Source organism: Genypterus blacodes, unplaced genomic scaffold, assembly GCF_046128005.1.
Source record: "Genypterus blacodes isolate CSIRO-AG114 ecotype Tasmania unplaced genomic scaffold, CSIRO-AGI_Gbla_v1 ptg000053l_1, whole genome shotgun sequence".
Lineage (NCBI taxonomy): Eukaryota > Metazoa > Chordata > Actinopteri > Ophidiiformes > Ophidiidae > Genypterus > Genypterus blacodes.
Genome location: NW_027466865.1, coordinates 5,646,894 through 5,668,526, shown reverse-complemented (window position 1 = coordinate 5,668,526; position 21,633 = coordinate 5,646,894). Strand labels below are relative to the sequence as shown.

General features: G+C 43.3%; 2 protein-coding genes across 2 annotated transcripts; one reads left to right on the top strand and one right to left on the bottom strand.

Annotated features, from left to right (window-relative positions):
• Positions 1 to 35: 35 nt before the first annotated feature.
• On the bottom strand, positions 36 to 13,295 carry myo1ha (myosin IHa). The gene is made up of 32 exons (XM_076151131.1): positions 13,206 to 13,295; positions 6,733 to 6,867; positions 6,523 to 6,638; positions 6,123 to 6,321; positions 5,937 to 6,017; positions 5,525 to 5,704; positions 5,336 to 5,434; positions 5,142 to 5,255; positions 4,985 to 5,056; positions 4,789 to 4,908; positions 4,626 to 4,693; positions 4,395 to 4,500; positions 4,240 to 4,320; positions 4,060 to 4,151; positions 3,466 to 3,560; positions 3,320 to 3,366; positions 3,071 to 3,151; positions 2,728 to 2,833; positions 2,483 to 2,600; positions 2,239 to 2,352; positions 2,073 to 2,149; positions 1,925 to 1,993; positions 1,745 to 1,829; positions 1,485 to 1,647; positions 1,317 to 1,400; positions 1,138 to 1,231; positions 979 to 1,034; positions 756 to 891; positions 588 to 661; positions 325 to 422; positions 136 to 235; positions 36 to 62 (listed from the first exon to the last, which is right to left on the bottom strand). Exons 1-32 carry the CDS (start codon positions 13,293 to 13,295, stop codon positions 36 to 38), a joined length of 3,177 nt encoding a protein of 1,058 aa, XP_076007246.1.
• Positions 13,296 to 14,521: 1,226 nt separating this feature from the next.
• Positions 14,522 to 21,632, top strand: foxn4 (forkhead box N4). Its single transcript, XM_076150978.1, has 10 exons — positions 14,522 to 14,944; positions 15,511 to 15,611; positions 17,927 to 18,093; positions 18,801 to 18,913; positions 18,998 to 19,108; positions 19,221 to 19,348; positions 19,489 to 19,585; positions 19,680 to 19,887; positions 20,240 to 20,647; positions 20,756 to 21,632. Exons 2-10 carry the CDS (start codon positions 15,532 to 15,534, stop codon positions 20,998 to 21,000), a joined length of 1,557 nt encoding a protein of 518 aa, XP_076007093.1. The 5' UTR covers positions 14,522 to 14,944; positions 15,511 to 15,531; the 3' UTR covers positions 21,001 to 21,632.
• Position 21,633: the final 1 nt, after the last annotated feature.

The following is a 21,633-nucleotide window of genomic DNA, read 5'->3' as shown; positions in this document are numbered from 1 at the left end:
TCAGGTTAATTCAGCATCTATGCTTCAGCTCCACATTACCGTGCCTGCAACCGAGTGGCAACCTGCAGCAACAAAAATGTTAAATTGTGTCATCACCATACAACAACAAGGACACAGTCGCTCACACTAACTCACCACTGTGAGGTGTCCGTTCTTTGCCTTGTACACCAGGGGCTCATGGCCGGTGCTGAAGTCCACAGCGCTCTCTTTCCCAGCCTGGATTTCAAACTTGATGCTGGGAATAAACATTAACCCAACCCAAAGTCTTAGAAAGTGCACATACCTATTCTAAATGTTACATTTCATACTTAAAGACAAACTCACCTGCCCTGAATCACTTTGATGGTGCTCTGTTTGTTAGCAATGGTGCTAAGTTTGGTCAAGAACTCAAATAAGTGTTCACACTGTATCACCATATCCCCCTGAAACAGTCACATGATCACATCGCACCGCATGATCCCTTCTGTTTTTGACAAACATGTTTTCTCTGTAGTTTAGGGTTTGGGGATGTAGGCATTTACACTATATTAATTAAAGAAAGACAACAACAATCCTCAAGTTCTTCTGCTTAGTATGAATTCAAATACCTTCTTCTCTTTAGGATCCGCACTCAATATGTGGAATACAATGATTCCATCAGTCAAGTTACTGACTGAAATACCTGAAATAAACCAATAAGATGCTTTTAGTCCATGAAAACATTGACACACACAAGACAGGTGACAAAATGTGCTGCACGATCTCAGCAGCCTGACCTTTGAGAGATGTGTACAACACTTTCTCTCTTATTTTGGCTTCTTCTACCAGATAGGCAGCAGCCTTTGTGAGGATGAGCTGCCGTGGTCTTGGTTTGAAACCTTTTCCGTCGTACTTTATCGCTGGGACACTGTACTGCAGGAACAGATGATACAACACTGTTTGTTACAGTATATTACACCTAAAGATGGCTGTCCTTTGTCTATCTACACATTTAATTACCTTGATTTGCTCGTTGCGAATCAACTGCTGCACTTTAACGTGTATATCTTGTTCACCTGGAAATGGCACACGCTGTTAAACATGTGTCAAACAGTCAACACCATTGTGAGTAATAGTGTGTGTGTGCGTGTGTTTGCGTGTGTGCGTGCGTGCACTCACTGATTCTGGTGGCTATAAAAGGTTGAGCAACACTTTGTGGATAATTGTCTTTTTTGCCTTTGAAGATGGCACTCGTGATAGCCTTCAGTTCAAGCTGACGGGCAGAAGAGAAGAAGCTGATCCAAGCAAAGCACGTGATGATCTGTTCTCATGACATGTGTCTGACATCCATGTGTTACCTGTGCTTTTCTCTGTGGAGTGACTCCTCTCACATACTTCCGAACCATGACTCTGGTGTGAATCTTCCGCAGCATCACAGACGCCTACAGAACAAAGGCGTTTGACTGATGAGTGCTAGGGACGGGCCATAAGAAGTGATTTGCGATGGATCTGATGTGTGTTTTTACCTCAGTCATCACAGTCGGTGGTTTTAACCAGGTGGTTTTATCCAGAACCGTTTTTGGCAGGCTGTTTTTAAGCCTGTTCAGGTAACTCTGCCTCACAAACGCTAGATATTCGGAGTTATCTGTAGTTTTTGCTTCCCCTCTGTTCATGTATCCTTTGATAAACCTGAAAGAGTTGTTGTATGCGTTTGTAAAAATGTAACTGTAGCCAGGAGAAGAACTTTGTCCTTTTGATATTGTATGCGTTTCATCTTCTCTCTTACTTCTTGATAACTTTGACAGCCCAGGCTCTTTTCTCTCTCTCCTTCCGAGCCGCAACTCCTCTCCAGCATGTTTCAATCTTAGTTGCTGAGGGTGGAAAGCATGATAGAACGGGTCGCATATTACTGTACTCGCATATTAAACACGCTCACTGAATTTATATCACAAATTGCAGCATTTACCAGCTTCTTTCTGTTTCCTGAATTCTCCTTTTGCCTTGTATCCTTTGTATTTGGCCTGGAGCTTTGTTGCTAAAAGGTCAGAGTTCCATATTAAGTCACAGTGCAAACAATAATGACTGAATATCATTTGCACATGATTTCCACTCACCGAGTTGATGTTTACATTTCTCAAATGCATCCTCTGTAGCAAACAGTGTCCTCGGGTGTCTGATGAATATTTTGGTCCTATGACAAAAGGATAATTATTATTGTTTGCAATTAGGCTACCTTACATGGTGACTAAAAAAGGACGATTTCAGAAGTCTTGTCCTCACCGTCCCATTTTGTACTCATCTGGCATGTAGCCAAGGTGCTGAACCAGTACTTCCACTCCATCCATAGGCAGTCCTCTCCAGTGTGGCCAGGTGGCTGGACACAAGGGTTTATACCTTTAAAGAGCAACAAAGAAAAACCTCAGATTCGGTTAGCACGGACTGGGAAAGAACGACTGAAATGAGCTTTTTAATCTAGAAATCAAGGGTGGGCATGAAGACTTAAGGGCCGCTGTCATGTTCTTACCGCTTTAAGAAGGTCTCATATTTGCGCCTGTAAGCAAACCCGGCACGCCTGACCCTGAGGTGCTCCATCAGACCCAGGTACTTCACTTGGTGCCTGATCAGGGCTTCGTCAAATTGCCCTGTGTGTGTGTGTGTATATGTGTGTGAGTGAGAAATAGAGAGAAAGACAGGGGGTGTGATGTTGGCAAAAAAATGAAACATTTCACCTGCAACCACAATATCCATGTGTCCTCTCTAATGGACTACCTGGCTGCTTGGACTCGTTGGATTTGAGACAGCGTATGTACCAGGCCTCTTTAGCCATGAGGATATCTGTCAGCTTCAGCAGGCTGTTCTTAAACTGGGTCGCCACCTGCAAACACAGCCTGAGGGTCATAATCCCTAACAGCTCATCTGTCAAATACACATGTCTAACATTTAAGACTGTTTTGTTTCAGTGTGCAACCTAAAAGATGTCAAAGAAACAAAAGATACAACACTTCGGCATGACTTTTATCAGTTTTGTAGCTCTGTTGGTAAGAAAGTGTCTGTGTATGTGTGTGTGTGTGTGTGGGGGAGGTTGTTGGGGTTAAACAGTGCAAGCTCTCACTGTTTCTGGTCTCCGTCTGCTCTCTGAATCCACAGTGGAGAAGCACTCTAGGATTATGGCGTTTTTCGAGTGACGTATCAGCTGCGAAAAAGGTGGGATAGCAGATTATCATGAAGTTTGTAGGTAAACATCATTGGCAAATATCTTGTATTTCACTCCTGTATTGTGTTCACAGTGGTTAATGTTGGAAAGAGTCTCTCCCCTTTTCCTTGTCTCACATCATCTAAAGTCACAAACTTGTCAACTTACATCTTTTATGTTTCTATACAACAGATCATTATTTTTGTCCAGGAAACCTAAAAAGGGGAGACATACAGCAATTTGTCATTTAAAAATAATAAGGTTTAGATGTTTCTGGGCCAAGTAACAGATCCTGAGATTGTGGTTTCTTTTACCCACAACACAGTAGGTGACCTCCCCGGCATAATGCAAGAGACGGAAATCTCCCCTCTCCAGAGTCTTACGTGTCATTTTGTCAGCCAGTTTGTGCCTGCAGTCAAAGAGGTGGAGAGAGACAGAAGGATGAAGAGTGAGACGATGAATCCTAAACCCCCGCCTGTATCAGCTCACTCACAAGCTGCCAGTCAGCAGAATGTTGATGAGGGGATTGCTGAGGAGAGTAGGATTTTAAAAATCATTTAAATTCAGAGTGCATTTAAAGAGCGCATTTAAAATTCAGTAAATATAGGGATTTTTCCTCATTTTAATTGGTCATTTAGCACTTTATTCCAATTCATGATGGCCATAATCCTCAGATAGCTAAAACACAAATTTCCCCCCAAACTATTGAGGTCATGACCGCAGTGACCTCAATGGGAGCTACAGCTCTGATGTAAACAATTCATAATGATGAACAGGTAGAAAATGAAGATGTGATACATGTGTCCTCTTGCCATATTGTCGGCTCTTTAAAACTGCTAAGTGTATTTTAAAACACATAATTTAACACCAGATGCCATGTTTTTCAATTGCGTGTTCAATCAGCTCACGTGACAAAATGAGGGTGATTTCCCATCTTCTCCTCTAGTCTCTCCAGGAAGGTGAGATCTGTGGCATCTCCTGGTCTGAGACACTCCTCATCCTACAGAGTAACAATCATCAGCACTGATCACAGTCTCATAGAAGAACATCTGGCCGGGTTTAAAGGTTTCAGTGCCAGTGGCGCTCACCAGTAATGATATGATGCCTCGATGTTTCTCTTCTACTAGGTCACAGATGATCTTATTGTTGAAGAATTGCACCGGCTCCCACTGCAGAATATGAATGATGAAATACTCTCTATTCAGCACCAAACACTCAGAAGTTTGAAAATTGAAAGTATTACCTCAATATCTTCCGCTTCGTACTCGTCCTGCTCAGCCTTCAGTGTCAGCTGAATAAAAAGCTGCTGCAGCTTCTCATTGCAGTAGTTTATACAGAACTGCTCAAAACTGAAAGGAAAAAGCACAAATGTGGGAGGAAAAGAAAAACATGATCTATTATTGTGAAATTTGTATAGCCTATGTAAGAGTCGTCATCAAATAATCAACATTGTGTAGAAAAGGTTACTGCTGACCTGTTTACATAAAAAACCTCAAAGCCGTATATGTCCAGAAGGCCTATTACAGTCTTCTTTGAAGCGTCCTGGTAAGATAATGCCAACATGATTCAAAGTCCACATACTTTATAGGAACCACTACTGTCTCAGATTATCAGTCACACAGGAGTACAGCAGTCACCTTATTCTCCATGGAGTCATTGATCCTGTTGACCAGCCAGGTGAAGGTCCGACCATAGATGGCTTTGGCCAGAGCGTCTCTGACATAAACGGCGTGATCGATGGTGAAAGGGCTTAGGACCTTTGCATTGCGGAAACATGGCAGCATGTTACAATAAGATACAATAAGGCAACAGCAGAATATCTGAAGAAAATACCTGATCTTTACTGGCTTCAATCTTCCTGTATGTTAGTCCCTCATGAAGTCTATCAGCATCCACTCCTAGTAGCTGCAGAGGGAAATTCGTACATATCATGATCGATAATTAACATGTTTCATACACATCTGAAGAATCATTGATACTATGAGCTCACAGTAGAGACCCAACGCAGCTCTGTGGTGTTGTTCAGGATGGCATGGCCTGTACTGTTAGGGTGGAACTGAACATTCCCCAAGTGAAGAACACTAGCGATGATCTCAAACAAGTTCTGCACAAAAAAAGTCTGAAGATGTTACAAAAATAGCTGATAAGAACAATCTGTTTAAATCAGAGGCTCATTGAACTTACATTAATGATATTCTCTTCAATGTCAATAACTTGCAGTGCATTTTTAACCGTCTTCCAGTCATTTTTGTCATTAATGGAGGGCACAGTGGCACAATCTCCCTGTTGTAGAGTAAACAAAGTAACAGACAAAGTCAGTGCAATTCAGCGTTTTCATTGGAGCTAAGATCAGGCACCCAGAGCTGCACATACTTGTGTCAGATAGTAATGATGCTGGCTGCCTCTCTCCAGGCCGAGTCGCTGCAGCAGGTTGTCCTCCCCCCCGTCCACGAGCTGGTAGAAGATGTGGAAGTTCCTCTCCCCGTGATTCTGATGGACCACCCTTGACTTCTCTAACAGGTAGTTCAGGATGTGGCCTCCGACTGCATCCCCCTATGGGCATCATGATCCTAAAGACAGCAGCTCTACAACTTGCAGAAAGAATATACCCTATATGGTCCAGTGGCCAGATTTACACCCAACCACAGCCACAGAGGTGCTGTTACTGTAGCTAGGGAGGCCATACTTTATATTATATTTGTAACCACATATCCTGATTAATTTATTCACTTACTAAGATCTATCTTAAGCTAAGACTGGAGTGAATCTGGCCCCTGAGGCTTACCTGGCTGTCAAACTGGATGTCCATGTATTTCCCGAATCGACTTGAATTGTCATTTTTCAATGTTTTGGCATTTCCAAAAGCCTGCAGAGAAACACAAACCCATCACACAGAGAAATGTTGAGTGTACTTGGCAAGAGGCAAGATGCACTTTGAAATTCTATGACAGTTCTGTAGCAGCCATCAGACCTCTAGGACAGGGTTAGACATGAGCATCTTGTCTCTGACTGAATTAAGCAGAGTGGTGCTCGGGCAGCTGACAGCGTAATACTGCAGAATCTTCTTGGAGGCCTCAGTCTTCCCTGCTCCACTCTCACCGGAGATGAGGATAAAGTGGTTGTTGTACTCTGTCAGCATGGTTTGGTAGGCATTGTCTGCCAACGCGTAGCTGTAAGAGAAGTCACAGTATTTCACAGGTGAAACTTTGTGAAATGGAGAAAGTCAGGTTAGAGCAAGAGCATTTCATTATTCATGCTGTGTGTGTGTGTGTGTGTGTGTGTGTGTGTGTGTGTGCCTACAGGACACGCACACATACCTATCCATACACCTATACAAATATTGATCATTTTGATACAGTGTATACACTCACATATGTGGTGGCAGCTCAAAAAAGTTGACACCCATGTAGAGCTCCATCTGGCTATTATTGTATATATCCAGCCCTTTATAGGGGTTGAGAGACACTAACAAAGTGCCAATGTAGGTCTGCAAGAATGAATAAAAAGATGTCACTTTTTTTTAAAGAGTTAAATATGTTTGGAAATCAGGGTTTAATTTCTTTTATGTATTTCTGACTCACATAGATGAGATCTTCTTTGAAGCGTTTCTTCAGGTTGCTGAGGAAGGCCGTTTCTGTGGTCTCATCCAGGAGTACAAAGTCCTGGATGCCAACCCGGTCCCTGGCAACCAAGGCACCTTCCAAGTCCAGTTGACGCTGATGTTACAGAAACCATGGTAAACAAAATACAGTGAGTAGTAGGGAGACAACGTAACTTTCACAAGGCTGAATACAGTCTCTGTAGATTTCTATAATTCTACACAGTAAAATACATAACACATTCAGTACTTTGTGTTTCATTTGTCAAATACACAATTTACAAATGTGTATGTTTGGTGAAAGCAAACCTGTACAAAATGTATAATAAGAAGTGCAGCAAGTGCTATGATATTCTAAATTCTCAGCTATGTATTTTGACAAATGCTACTAGATAAATGAATGTTTGAATAAATGTCTCCATGGGGGAGGACGGTGCTGAAAAGGGAACCAGAAAAAGCACAAACATGGTCCCTGTTAGTTCCATTGAAATAAAAGGTCTGGAGGTCGTATGTGGCTTTGAAGCAAAGCCTTGTGATTGTGCAGACGAACAGACAGAAGCTAATGATCGCTACAGAGCGCAAAGGGACCTTGGCTGGCCGCCCATAGTTCACTGGAGCTGATGCACCAACCAAACACAGCACACTGAGCAAATGCAACTGGAGACCCTAAAACAGCGGCACATTAAGAAGCATAGTGGGAAAATTCCTCCAGTCTGTTTTGCATTCTCAGCACCAACACTTAGACCAAAGGTTCTCACAGCTTTTGTTGGTTTTCTATTTTTTCTGTCTCCTTTGGAAGCAGAAGTCCTTTGATTCTCAACACTCTCTGTAAAAACATTAAAAAAGATAATCCTTTGGATCTAATTGACACAAAGCCCTTCGCCCCCCACCCCACCCCCGCACACACACACACACACACACACACACACACACGCACACACACACACACACCCTCCCCCGCCTCTATCCTCCGCCCATGGCCCTCATTTCTTCTGAGAAAGGCCAAGTGTTTTTGTCCTGTAAATACCACGGAGCAGAGACAAAAAAGACGTTTTTAAAATGCAGTCTACAATCCATTACACATATTCCCCCTGCATATCCATTCAGTAATTATTCATTAGAAAACATTTAACGTCACAGTGAATTTCACACTAGGCAGTCGAAACACAATAGAGGAGATTTGGCCTATTTCGGGGTGAGGAGTTGGCGGGGGGGGGTGCTCGGTTGTACAGAGGAAGGGTGAAGGCGAAGGAGGGGCGGGAGGGGTGCAGTATTTGTCTGATCTGAGAACCTCTGAAACGAGGCCGTCTTGAGACAACGGGAAAGACTAAATAGTGCAGTAACGGTCTGTGCCCCGCTGCTTGCTGTGACACTCATTTAGTGTGCCCCGAGAGTGAACAATAGAGGCTTGTTCTAAGCAATCCTGTGCTGTAATTTGGACTTCATTACTTTGCTCACATGGGGCCCCATGGCAGGACTGAGGAGGCTAGTCAGATGAGTGTTTTTTTTCCACCTGTCAGCCATGCACCCCCAATGCTCTCACCCCTCTCCTTAACAATAACCCTCACCCCGTGTCCCCACCAATAACCCTCATCCGACCCCCTTCCCATAACACCCCCCACCCACTTTAAGCCAATACGACAGGTGAACAATATCATTGAAGGAACCCTTTTTGGGACGTCAGAATCAATCTGGCGATGTGATGGTGGTGGTGCTGGTGTGGGGTATCTGTGACACCCCCTTTCTTCATGGGAACAAACTTTTCTCAAGGCAGCACAAGCAGACAATATGCTGGGACAGCGTGACTTAGGGATCTGCCATACAGTGTTACAAGTAATAACATGGACGGATAAGCTCCTGTCAAGAGAAGGATTAATGACTGGTGATACTAATGCTAATGTTTTAGGTTTTTATTCAGTACAGTGCTAGAATCTAAAGCCGTGCTGTGCTTTGTTTGTTGTTTTCCATTCAGTGTTACCTTGGTGTCCTGCAGGTATTATGAGAAAGTTGTCTGCTACAGCATGGAATAGTGTTGCTAATCACACAGGGTATAGTAAATCTATATCGCCTGTCTGCACTGAACAGTGAATGGGCGTTTTTAGTCCAGGATGATAAGAAAGGGTGAGTCAAAGCAAGCAATGACCACATGTGACCTCTCATGCATGTCTTAACTCTGAGGCTTTATCTAACACAAAACCTCTAATTAAACAATCAACAACCAAATCTGATGTTGAATGGAAAGACTGATTATGTAATTTATCCACTAAGCCATTGTGTGATCAGTTGCGTTGTCTCAAAAGCTCGAGTACAACCAATTGTATTTTAATTAAGAGATTGTCCCTCATCTTGGTCTAGAGTGTCAGAGTGACATCACCAGGCCTAGAGAAGAAGGAGAAGTGGGCGGGGGGGGGAGCTGCTAGGAAGACACACAGCTCTTCAGCCAACTAACCGGAAAGTTTATCTCCCTCTTAAGAAGGTTCTACTTTACTTCATCCCAAAGTCCTCATATGACACAGCAACTCCTAGAGACACTACAACACTCTCATTTTGCCGACACCCAAAGAAATATCCATACCATCTGCTTAGCTGTCAAAGCTTATTGGTGCAAAGCTACATTCTACTTTCAATAAGAAATTCAACAAAACTTCAAGTCTGGAGGCAAGCGCATAATAGAGTTCATGACACAGAAGAAGCGAGGAAGATCAAGAATCAAACCTGCATTTCAGACGTTGTTATTCTGCTGTCAAATGACAACTCTCAAGCGAGGATCCAAAGTGGCAAAACCTTCAGAATGTCCGCCTGTGTCTGCTTGCATGGAGACGATCAGTGAACCTGTAAACACTGGATTGTTGACAATTAGTTGGCAAAAAAAAGTCCAGTCTGTATCATAGATAACACATTGATTATCCTCTGCCCTGGTTCGCCTGGTAGCTCATACATCCAGTTTGCAGCTGTTAGAGGTAAAGGTGTTGATGATGCTCTGTGGAGGCCTGTGCACGTACATGTGTGCTCCTCCACAGCATCCTGACCCAGGATCAGGGCACCGCAGGCCGAGTGCTTAATCATTTATGTGGTAGGAGGTGGAGGGACAGAGAGATCTTATTCAGTGCTTACCTGGGTATCTACTGCTCTACTGAGTGTAACATAACGATAGAGAAACAAGATCCAATCCACACCAATCCAACCATCCCCCCTTTACCTCTCCTCCCTCTCTCTCTCTCTCTTTCTCTCTCTAAGCTCTATTACACCACCATGGACAACCAAAAAACCCTTAGCCTCCCTCTCCACTTTAGTGCAGTCTAGGTCTGGTTACTGATCATTGATCGGACGGATACATTACCAACTAACCACTGACTGCTTTATCGCGCCGGATAATGGAGCCAAGTCATTACCATTATTCTGTGAAGCAGCCTGAGTCTATTGGTTTGATGCCCAGTCTAATGCCTGAGAATGTCTTGCATGGATTGAAAGGTCGATCAGATATCAGTAATCTTGACTACTAAGTCTTACAGTTGCATCCAAATGTCAAAGGTCAACTCTTTCAAAATCACAACGCGCTGGAAGTCTCTAAATGACAATAACGTTCACTGTCTTCCACAAGTGGTGCTGAAAAGGTAGACATGTGTGTGGCAGTCATAGAATATTTGAAAATTGAAAAATAAATCAATGGTTGTACTAATACTGAAACCGATTTGGAGATATTAATGACAATGCAATTTCAGTTTGAACTTATGGGTGAGGACTCATCTTAAAAAAGATCTTGTGTGTGCCAAATATGACAATACATTTTTGTAAATTAACCCTGTTTGAAGAGACTGGGTGGGAGTGGTTACGTGTTTACCTCTGTAACCTGGTAACCACAACACACACACACACACACACACTCCCCCACCCTGAAACACAGGTGTCCTTTTTCCCTGTTCCGCTGACCTAAATGTAGGAAAAGATCAGACTTCACTCTTCATTTTCTGGATTCTTCTGAAAGCTTTCAGTCAATTGGTCAGAATGAATGATCAGTTGAGTGTTCAACTTATCTGAATTATTCCCTCTGCACTCCTGAAAAGTCGTCACAGCTACCTCAAGGCTACCCGTCACCCCACCTCTCCGCGGGCCCAGCAATGCTTGTCCAATCTTAACAAGCTTTGAGCTACCCACTGGGCTCTGATTCAGCACGAGACCCGGCAAATCCAATTACACAGGAGTCAGAGAGGTTGATTTTCCCATTATAGATTCCATGCTGAGAATGAGAACTGATGATAACATTCACATCACACCAAAACTGCCCCACCCCTCTCTCGCCTTCTCATTTTGTCTCCATTTCTATGTTTCCCTCCCTTTATGTCACTCTCTCTTCCTATCCAATTTCTATTTTCCCAAAGACATTCATTCTTCCCCCATCCCTTTTTTCGGGTTGCCCCTTCTTTCATAGTTCATTATTCTAATTTTTCAGAGTGGTGTGACGAATGATGGGGCCAGTAGCTGTTGGGTCAATAAAGTGAACTTGTGCTCTACGCTGGACACCATTTTGCACCCATTTCTGTCATCTTTGAGCACCAAGAAATATTTAAAACATGATTAAATCTCTCTTGTAATCAATTTATTGTTCTGTTAGACACTTTCCGATATTTTATGTTCTACACATTAAAGCAAAGACACAAACAGTGTGAGGGGTGTGCTAGTGCTATGCAACATGTGCCTGCTGTGCCATATAAAGGTTTAGGGTGAGCCTTTTGGAGAAGGGGCTCTTTTACGCTTAATCAGTGGTGAGAAAGAGGAGGACTTTTGCTCTATCTTTACCCTTTGGCCAACTTAAAAGCACTGACCTTGCCACAGACTACTAGCTTTGGTGTTGACACAGGTCACTCAGAGGTCAACGCCATTGACCTCTCAAAACCTTCAGAATGGGGTTTTCTGTGATCCTTCCAGACTATAGAATTGTGTCAAACTCTCATCCTACAACTATCAAGTCCAGCGATCTGTCGTGAGCCGGACTTCTCTGTTTCTAAGAGAAATCCTGACACCTGATCAGAGGCCATTTTTGATGGATCAATGTAGTCGGTGGATAAAACCATCTGCTGCAGCTAAAGTCTACACTACACAAACTTTAATGAACATTTTGCCACTTCCCTCTGATTGTATCTAGCCCTGCTGGTGACATTTTAAGATCTCTAATGCTGAGACTTCACTGTGACAACATCAGCAACAGTAGAAAAAGTCAAGTTTACCTTCTCAAGATCCATTTTACTCAAAAAAAAGCTGTGAAGTAATCACAAAATGAGACCAAAATGAGAAAACATGAAAACATTTCCCATCCTCACTTCAACGCAGCATGTGTACACTGACGTGAGATCACGGTAACAGTTTGTAAGACATCTGCTTTAGTGGCCTTTGACCGGGCATCCTGATGCCTGACACTCTGGACACTGTGCTGCGATCAGGTTAAAGCTTTGTTGCGAAAGCAAAGACTTTGGCAGGACACTGATGCTGCATCTCAGCTAAGCATGGCTGACAGCAGCTTCCTCTGTCCAGCCAGAGGGTCACTCTGGGTGACATGCAGGTTTGAGGGACAACTTGTCTCTGCCTGTAGAGGAGATTTAAAGGGTGTACTGACCTCGTTCTCAGAGGGGTTGATTTGTTTTGAGTAAATACTCCTTGCAAGACCAAAACACAGGCTACAATCACAGGCCAACCCTCGGCCACTGATTCCATTGTTTCCCCATTACTCCTGAAGAAGCACAGGAGGGGAATGCTATCAGTCAGTGTTCCTGAGCCCCAGGGAGTCTTCCTATGCTCAGACACATTCTTGGCACCAAGTCCCTCCAGAACACAGCACACATGGGCAGGTCAAGTACTGTAAATTGCCTTGCAGGTCAATGCAATTAACCTGTGACCATTTGTGTACACATGTTGCCATCTATCTATCTATCTATCTATCTATCTATCTATCTATCTATCTATCTATCTATCTATCTATCTATCTATCATCTATCTATCTATCTATCTATCTATCTATCTATCTATCTATCTATGATGTTTTACCAGTACATTATACCAAACACTGGAAAACTGCAAAAGCTGAAAGGAGCTTTAATCACAAACGAACACTAACCAACACTGGCTGAGAAATATTACCTTGATATTGTTTGGATTTTTTGCGACCCAATAACAAATGGTATGACTGGAGCAGCATTTATTCCAGCAGAAATTATTTGCTCAGGTGGAATTCCTACATAGTTTGTATAAAACAAAAATCTAAATGCAGATTTTCAACACAAATCAAAATGTACGTTATAGGAGATGATTGATAAAAATCCAAAAACATCTCTCTTTGAAAGCTGCTTACATGTAATTGCAACATGTTAGTCATTTTGTCCAGCCCCTGCACAGCTATAGTCTGTGGCCATAATGTAATCATCCTCATCATCAACATCATCATCTCTCACACACTGACAGTACCCCATACCGAGAGATCCTAAACCCCGCGGACTCTAGGACCCGCAGGACCTGCTGAGTGAGGACGGTCTTGTTTTTGTCCGTTACGTTCATGCATGTAATCATTGATTGTGTCTATTGTGACAGAGCGATTTACCATCTGCAGGGTCCCATGGGGCTGATACACTGCTGTCATGGCCCGTCTCCCTGCAGACTTTGAGGAATCCCCCTTTAATTTCCGGCCGCAGTTTTCAATTCCAAATGGGTTTCCAATCAAACCTGCTGCCAGAGCCCATGGTCAGTCTCACTCTTGAGTTAAAAATTGGGGAAAAAAAGTAGGACGACATAAGGGGAAGTTAGTTATTTTGTAATGTATCTGATCCCCAGTTTGTAGCCCTCCTGGAACCCACATGAGGACATCTGCGGTTGCCTGAATGCAGGCCATCACACGTGGAAGTGAAATGGGTTCAGTCAGAAGTATAATGCCTAGAGTGGCCTTCAATGGCGCTTTTCGTTCACCTCCATTAAATTGAAGTTACACCGCAATTAAAGGGCGCGTCCCGATAAACCATCCCGTGTAGATGATTCAGTATAAAGTCAAAATACATCTATAACTCTGATTTTGCACAACTCTGTGGAACGATAGAGTTAAAAACACTGTGTTCAACTTCTGTTTGAGAGTAATTTGGCCACAAAGTAACAATTCCTTTCCTGGCTTGTTACCACCCAAGACGGGTCTCCAGCGTGGCTGTGTTGTCACGCTCTGTGGCCCTCCTGCCTTCCTGCCTGCTTGCCTGCCTGCCTGCCTCCCGCCGCAGCCCACCGGCCCACTGGCCCTCCCTTACGCGCCTCCCCGGCTCTTTTTCCCACTGCTGAGAGGAGCAGGACGCGGCCACAGCGGCGGGAAGCAAATTATCTGCAAGCACTTCCCTAAAAAAAAGTTCCCACTCTCATACACAGATGCCACCACAAGCAGCGACTCACAGCGCCTTCGAGCTGCCAGAGGGAGCTTGTTGGAATAACGCAAAGGCACAAGCATAGTGGAGCAACGTGGATATTTCATGATCATTCGTCGTTTTTTGTTTATTTTTATTTTGCTAGAACGTATTTGTTGTAGCTTTATCGTGCACGGTCGTTTACTATTTCATTCTTTTATTCTATTCTTTTCAATATTTTTCGTTATTTCGTCAATAACCTGGGCAGATTATAGGCCAGGAACGGACGTATTTTGTGCTTTAAGAGGCAGGTGCACCTGCTGCCGGAGCAACAAGGGCAACCAGGAAGAGTTCAGACAGATAAGGAAGCGATCAATAACGCACCGATTTCTTCACTTAGAATCCTAAAAGAGGGATACATGTCCGGATGGAGTTTGGCCAGAGTTTGAAAGGAACAAACCTTGTTGTGCTTTTTATTGGATACAGCGGAGGAGCCACCGCGACAGCACACCGGGACACACAAACACAGAAATTGAGAGAAAATTTCAAATTCGTCATCGCTGCCGAATGATCACGTCTGTGTGTGTGGAGCGTGGATGTTGCGTGTGAGGGTAACAGGCGCTACGTTCACAGCAGCTGTCAAACTCATGGGATCCTGCCCCTCAGGCGGCTGGGAGATCCGCTCAGGTCCTCACTGCGCATGACAGCGCGCTGGACGGATCCAGAGAGGGAAATTTAAAAACGGTTTTGGAGAAACAAGTGCAGCAGTCAAATACAGTACAGGGACTCACGACCGGCTCACACTTTCTTCAGTATCATCCAAAACAGGTGATAGTTTTATTTTTTCTCTCTTTCAGCATGATGATCTGTCTCAGTTTGTTACATTTTATGATGATGGCAACTTATTTATACGATTTTGGGGCTTTTATGCTGGAGCTAAGTGATAAGCCGTTTTAACTCTAGGCTGTGAGTGTTATGTAAACACTTGAACTCAACATCAAACCCGATGCAATGTTGGCTATTATAAAGTTATTATATGCATTTCTATGAAATTACAGAAAGTAAATAGAGTGAAAATGGTGAACAGTCAGTCAAACAACACAAACGGATGCATTTTCCAAAATCTACATTTTCATTATTATTATTACTACAATTTAAATTTTGTATTTTTATTCTTGTTTTCACTTAACCTTAAATTCTGTTCTATTTTGATTCATATTCATTGCTTTTTAAAGACCATTTTTAGAGTGATGCTGATCCACAAAATGTCAATAGACACAATTTAATAGATGAAAGGAATTGTGAATATTTTAAGATATACTTCTACAAAGGCTGTTTATTTAATTTTGAAGAGTATGTCCTACAGAGAGTTTATTTCATTTGTTTCATTTCAGCGGTAACAAATATCCCAGATAATGATAGAAGGTGGAATCACATCCAGGATGTCAGGAATAATTGAGAATGCTGGACATCATCCATCTCCTCAAGACTACAGGTAAGATCCCTGAACTGTGCTGCATTTGGCTTTATTGGAGACTTAAATCTTCAATGGAACTGAACACCACTTTACTTTTTTGTTGCATTTCATCAAAAACACTCAGGAACAAAACTGAAATGCCTCAATAGATAAAAGGCGCATTTGTGTTAGTCAAGCCCCTAAAGGTGTTTCCCAAAGTGTCATGGAACAAATTGTCTAACTCTGCTATGTTTAATCTAAAAGTAGATGGACAGCTCTTTTTGTGTATGGGAGGTTGCATGAAAAAGGAGAAAGAAAAACCTGAAGAATAAATGATTTTCAGTCTGAATGGATCTGTCAGAAACCATCAGCTCTGTTTACACTCCCGCTGTCGGCACACGGAGAGCCTGAGCCTCTTGGCCTGCCGGCTCAGGGGGAGACAGGGCGCTCTGGGTCACCAGTATGAACAAGTGTCTCCCAATTAGAAAAGGAGGGAGAGAAGGAGGGAGTGAAGGATGCAGGGGGTCCAATATTTAGTGTTGTTGGACCTCTGGGAAGGTTTTTGTGACTAATGGCTGGTATATAGGAACACCAGCTCAACATGCTTTGCATCAGCGAGCAATTATGCTGTGGGGAGTGAGAGAGGAGGAGAAGTGGGAATCAACCAAATGTGTGGGATTCTATGTATTCTGGAGAGTTTTTTTGGGTGCTTTACATTTCTAATGAATAAAAGTGTTTGATTTGACAAAAACAACAAGCTGTAGACCAGCTATAGCAAATTCATAGTTTAGATTCAGTTTTAGTATATGTGCATCTACATTTGTCCAATTTGGGAAAAAGGAAACATGTTCTCTCTAATTTTACCTACAGTATATATATGTTTCATTCACCAGTCGGTTGGTCATATATTGCAGATGTGCACACTAATCTAGCCAGAAGTGACACAAAACTCACTGGGCTTTGTTGTAGACAAACAGAGAGAACGAGATAAAGAACGAGAGTCTGTCAAAAGAACTTCAAAGTTCAAGCTGCCATATTGTCGTTGTGTGCGTGGTGTTAAACTTCACAATGCCACCTGTCTGCATCAAGAGGATGATGACCCACCGTGCATGCAAAGTGTTTGAGGACATGTTATGATTCCAAGGAGCCCTGATGTCATTTATGCAGTGTGTAGCCTGAGTAAGCACCGAGCCCTGACCTCGAACTCCATTTGCACCCCCTCTGGCCCTTCGCCTTGCTTGATTTCCCTATTAGGGGGGCGGGGGTCTGCTGGGGATTGGGGCGGGTGTGTGGATAGGGGCTGGAAAGGGACAGGGAAGCAGATGGCATCCTATTTGTCCCTCTTATGTGAGGGCTGTCATTCCAACAGATTAATGCAAGGGCCGGGCAAAGAAAAGAAACGGCACAGACAATCAAGGAAGGGTCTGGGGAAGACAATGGAGCCACGTGCCACTGGGCAGATTTGTCGTTTGGGACACAATAGGTGATCATTTTTCAATAGACAAGGCCAACTGTTGCGGGTAACATGTGCTGCTGTCCCATGTTTCAAACGATCTCATGCGTTGTTTACTTATGATTCAGCCAATGGTTAAGACCAGACTGTGGTCACCTGACACAGGGTTGATTTTTTATTAGGAGATTTTGTGTGTGTGTGTGTGCGTGTGAGTGCAGGGAGGGGGTGTGTTTCTACACTGTCTAGAACCCCACAAAGTAACTGAACAGTATGTGTTGTCATAGCAACTCCAATTACTAAACCCTCCCATAGTAAGTGTGGAGAGGATTCAAGAGGATTCCTCTCTTTTCTTTCGTTTGCTTCCAGGCTCACGGCATGAAAGACGGCCCTGGTCCTGTACTGGTTAAACCAAAATGACTCATTTAATCCAGTTTATTGCACACAATTTGATATGAATTTAGGATAAAATGTTCTTGCAAGAAATGTCTCTAACACATAATTTGCTGTATTAGATTTGCTATTTATTCTTGGCAGAAAATCAGGGAAGGTAAAAAACAACAGACAAAAAAAGATCAGGGTTCCTTTCCTGAAAAAACTAAACTAAACAAAACATCTCGCCAGATTATTTACTCTGAATGGAAAACTTGTTTAACTCCTTCTTTGTTGATTAAAACTGTCACCGCTAAATAACACTTGTAGTTAATCTTCTTATGTCAGATCCTTGCATGGATAATACAGGGGCGCGGTGAAAAGCTTTCATCTGTGTTTCCTCTCTGGTTCAGGCTCATTACTGTAGTTTTAACTTTGAAGAAGAAAACATTATATGGAGTGTTTAGATTTAAATTCCACTTGTAGTCTATATGACAGCCGTGTTAACCCCCCCTCTTGCTCCCTCTCAAAGGCTTCTGACCACAGACCCCTCCCAACTGAGGGAGGAGGACCTCCCAGGGGACCTGCAGTCTCTGTCATGGCTCACCTCTGTGGATGTACCCCGACTACAGCAGATGGCTGATAGCCGAGGCCACAGTAACGGGCCGTCCCCAGGCAGTTTGTTGGAGCAGCAGACAGGTGAGATGACAAGGAGGGGACAGAGCAACGTTCAAAAAACCCATCGGATCTCTGATTGGATAAACCAGGATCGCTGGGTTTTTGGGGCTCTGCAAATAGACAACAAGAGACAGAGGCTAATGAAAATGATTCTCCTAGTCAGTGTTGGATAGTTTCGTTTTGATTTCAGAAATTTCTCTAAACCAATTAGTAAATCTTAAATTCTACTGTAGGTGATTGATTGACACACTTAGTTTAATACAAGTAATCAATGTCCCAAAAATTCCTCCATAACGTGACATCGACATCAATAGTCGATTCAGGTTCCAGTTTAAGTATTTTTCATCATTGTGAAGAGGTAAAAGTCTGAGTGGCTCTTGAACTGCAGCACTTCAAATCCACAACCATAGATAGCAACCATGGCAACAACTAATGCGTATGGGTAGATATTTTTTTATATCTTGTCCATTGTGTTAAACTCACAAACCAGTCTGTCACTTTCCACAAACACACTGCAGCCCTTGTTCACACCCTCTATGACATCACAGGAAAGCTGCAGGTTGTTTTTGAGATTTCCATATGTAATCTTTGGTGCATCGTTCACCACAGCATGAGACTCTACCTGATTGGCTACATTGTAGCACTGTAGCAAGAGGAAAAGTAGGCTTCTTGTGTTGTTTGGTGAACCTCCCTTGAAACTAAAATAGTCTTGCTGTTCCTCCTCAAAGCTCAACTAAACAACGTGACAATGACAGCAGCGCAGGGGTCCATGCTCCACCTGCAGAGCAACATGCAGCACAGCCCTCTGGGTATCAGCATCATCAATGCCCATAGCGGAAGCGTGAGTATTAACAGCTTTGCAAGAAATTCTGTAGTTTTATGGTGTATTATGTGCATATTGTTTGATGCTGATTGTTTTTCACAGCTGTCTCCGTTCTCTACGAATGGCCTGCCCTCTCCAGGGTACCAGGGCCCTGCCTCAGTCTACCAGCCTACACCGCAGCAGGTGTACTCTCTAACCCAAACCGGACAACAGGTACCTCACTCTTTTCTGTATGGGACAATAGCTGAGCTAATGAAAAGTCTGATTTTATCAACGGTGAAATAGGAAAACTTAAGTTATTGTTATCCTTACCTGTCTGTTACAGTGTTCAACCGGTGGGCTTTATACCAATGTCTCCTTCAACAACCAAAGTCTGTTTACACAACCTCGCCTGGCTCCACAAGACCAGGATCTGCAGCCCAAGTCTTTCCCCAAGCCAATCTACTCCTATAGGTCAGTGCCCATTTATTTGCATCAAATAAATGAATAATATTAATATGCCCCTTGTGACCTGATTAACCCAGATTTACTCACACTGCTGAGAAAAAACTGCATTCTAATAATAATGATGTGTTCTGCTGAATTCTCTTCAGCTGTTTGATCGCCATGGCTCTGAAGAACAGCAAAACTGGCAGCCTCCCAGTAAGCGAGATATATAGCTTTATGAAGGAACATTTTCCATACTTCAAGGTAAAGATATATTCTAGATTGCTTGAATATTTAACATACAAGAAATGATGCCTGTAAAGAACATGAATGATTATATCTCTTTATCCCTCAACAGACTGCTCCAGATGGATGGAAAAACTCAGTCAGACACAACCTCTCCCTGAACAAATGTTTCGAAAAAGTAGAGAACAAGACGAGCAGCTCATCCCGGAAGGGATGCCTATGGGCGCTGAACCCTGCCAAAATTGACAAAATGGAGGAAGAGATGCAGAAGTGGAAACGCAAGGACCTTCCAGCCATCCGCCGCAGCATGGCTAACCCTGGTCAGTGCTTAAATGTTTAAGGTTTGATGCCCAGTCACCAAGAATATAAAGTATGTAACTTTTTGGTAGAATCTGCTGGAATCCTCATTACATCCAGATAGGACTCCTTAAATTGAGTGGTCTGTGAAGAATACAGTGTATTGTCTCCGTAGTGCTTCCTGGTAGAATCTGATTTGGGAAAAAGCTTTGTGTCCAAAAAATGGACTCATGTCTGGGGTTTAGCAGATGAAATGTGATGACAGAGACATTCAGGTCATTCACTCCAATCTTACAGGCTGCTGCCTTTGTAGTTGACAGTTTCCATGTCATCCAAAATGAAAACCAAGACTGATATCTGCTCTGTTTCCTGCAGATGAGTTGGACAAACTAATCACAGACCGCCCAGAGAGCTGCAGACGCAAGAATATGGAGCCAGGCATAACACGGCTGCCCAGCTGTCCCGCTGGCCTGCCGCTGCCTGTCCCAACCCAGATGCAGCCCCAGCCTATCGTCACACTGTCCCTGCCGTGTTTACCCATGCACCAGCACCAGCACCACCAGCACCACCAGCTCCAGGCCCAGCTCCAGGCCCAGGCCCGCTTGGCTCCTATGTCCCCCGCCCCAGCCCAGACACCGCCTCTCCATATAATCCCCGACCTTTCCCACAGTCCCCTCACCCATCACCCCGGCAAACTTACAAATGATTTCTACAGTGTGCACAGTGATACGCACTCAGAGGTGGATGCACTGGATCCTAGTATCATGGACTTTGCCCTTCAAGGTAAATGGGTTTTTCAGCTTTAAGCCTGTTCATTTATTTGATAGATGACAAATTTATGTGTTGGTAAGATTGTATTACAAGAAGAAACTAAACATTTAATTTCCTCAGGTAATCTATGGGAGGAAATGAAGGACGACAGCTTTAACTTGGATGCACTGGGTACCTTCAGTAACTCACCGCTCCGACTATCAGACTGTGACCTGGGAACGGCCAACCTCTCTTCTGCTTCCAGCGGAGCAAACCTGTCAGACATGCATGTGACGGGCCTGTACGCCTCCTACACCTCCCAGGACCCCCTGTCCTCCCAGTACATGGGTACACCAAGCAACAGCAAGCCAATCGCTTTGCTTTAGAACTGCCCAAAAGCACTAACTTGGTTTATTAAGCCGTCGATGGACATCTGCATGCCTGCTGAAGAACTCAAAGTCAAAGTCTGTATTCTGGCCTCTTCTGTGCTGTTAAGAGTACAATTTACATTGAATTCCTTGAGTAAACTGGGAATTATCTGGAAAAGGATGCTTGAAAATAATTTATAGTCTCTGGCAGCTTATTAAGAACTGAAACCGATATAATATCTGTAAGACGACGTACAATTTTGCCAAGCAAAGCCTTAAACCACGTGTAAGTACAAACACTGAGATGAAATCCAATTAACCTCCTCCATTGTATCTACTGTTCAGTCTACATGTAAAAGCCCTGACATACTGTAGCCTTCTGTCTCTTGTCTGTTGTATCGTGCTAGACATAATTACTGTGATGTTTTATTTATATTTATAAAAGGCAGCTGGAGAAGGTGATGATCCTTTCAATCTTTTGCTGTATATATTTGAATGTCTCAAATTGATATTGCCACAGAAAAGCTTTCCTTCGGTTGTGTTTACCCACTCGTTCCAAAATGCTGTGTGCCAATACTCCATCCCGATTCTGCACATTCTTCTTCACACTGTAATTAACGTGTCCGAAAGTCAGATGTATATTATGCTCAT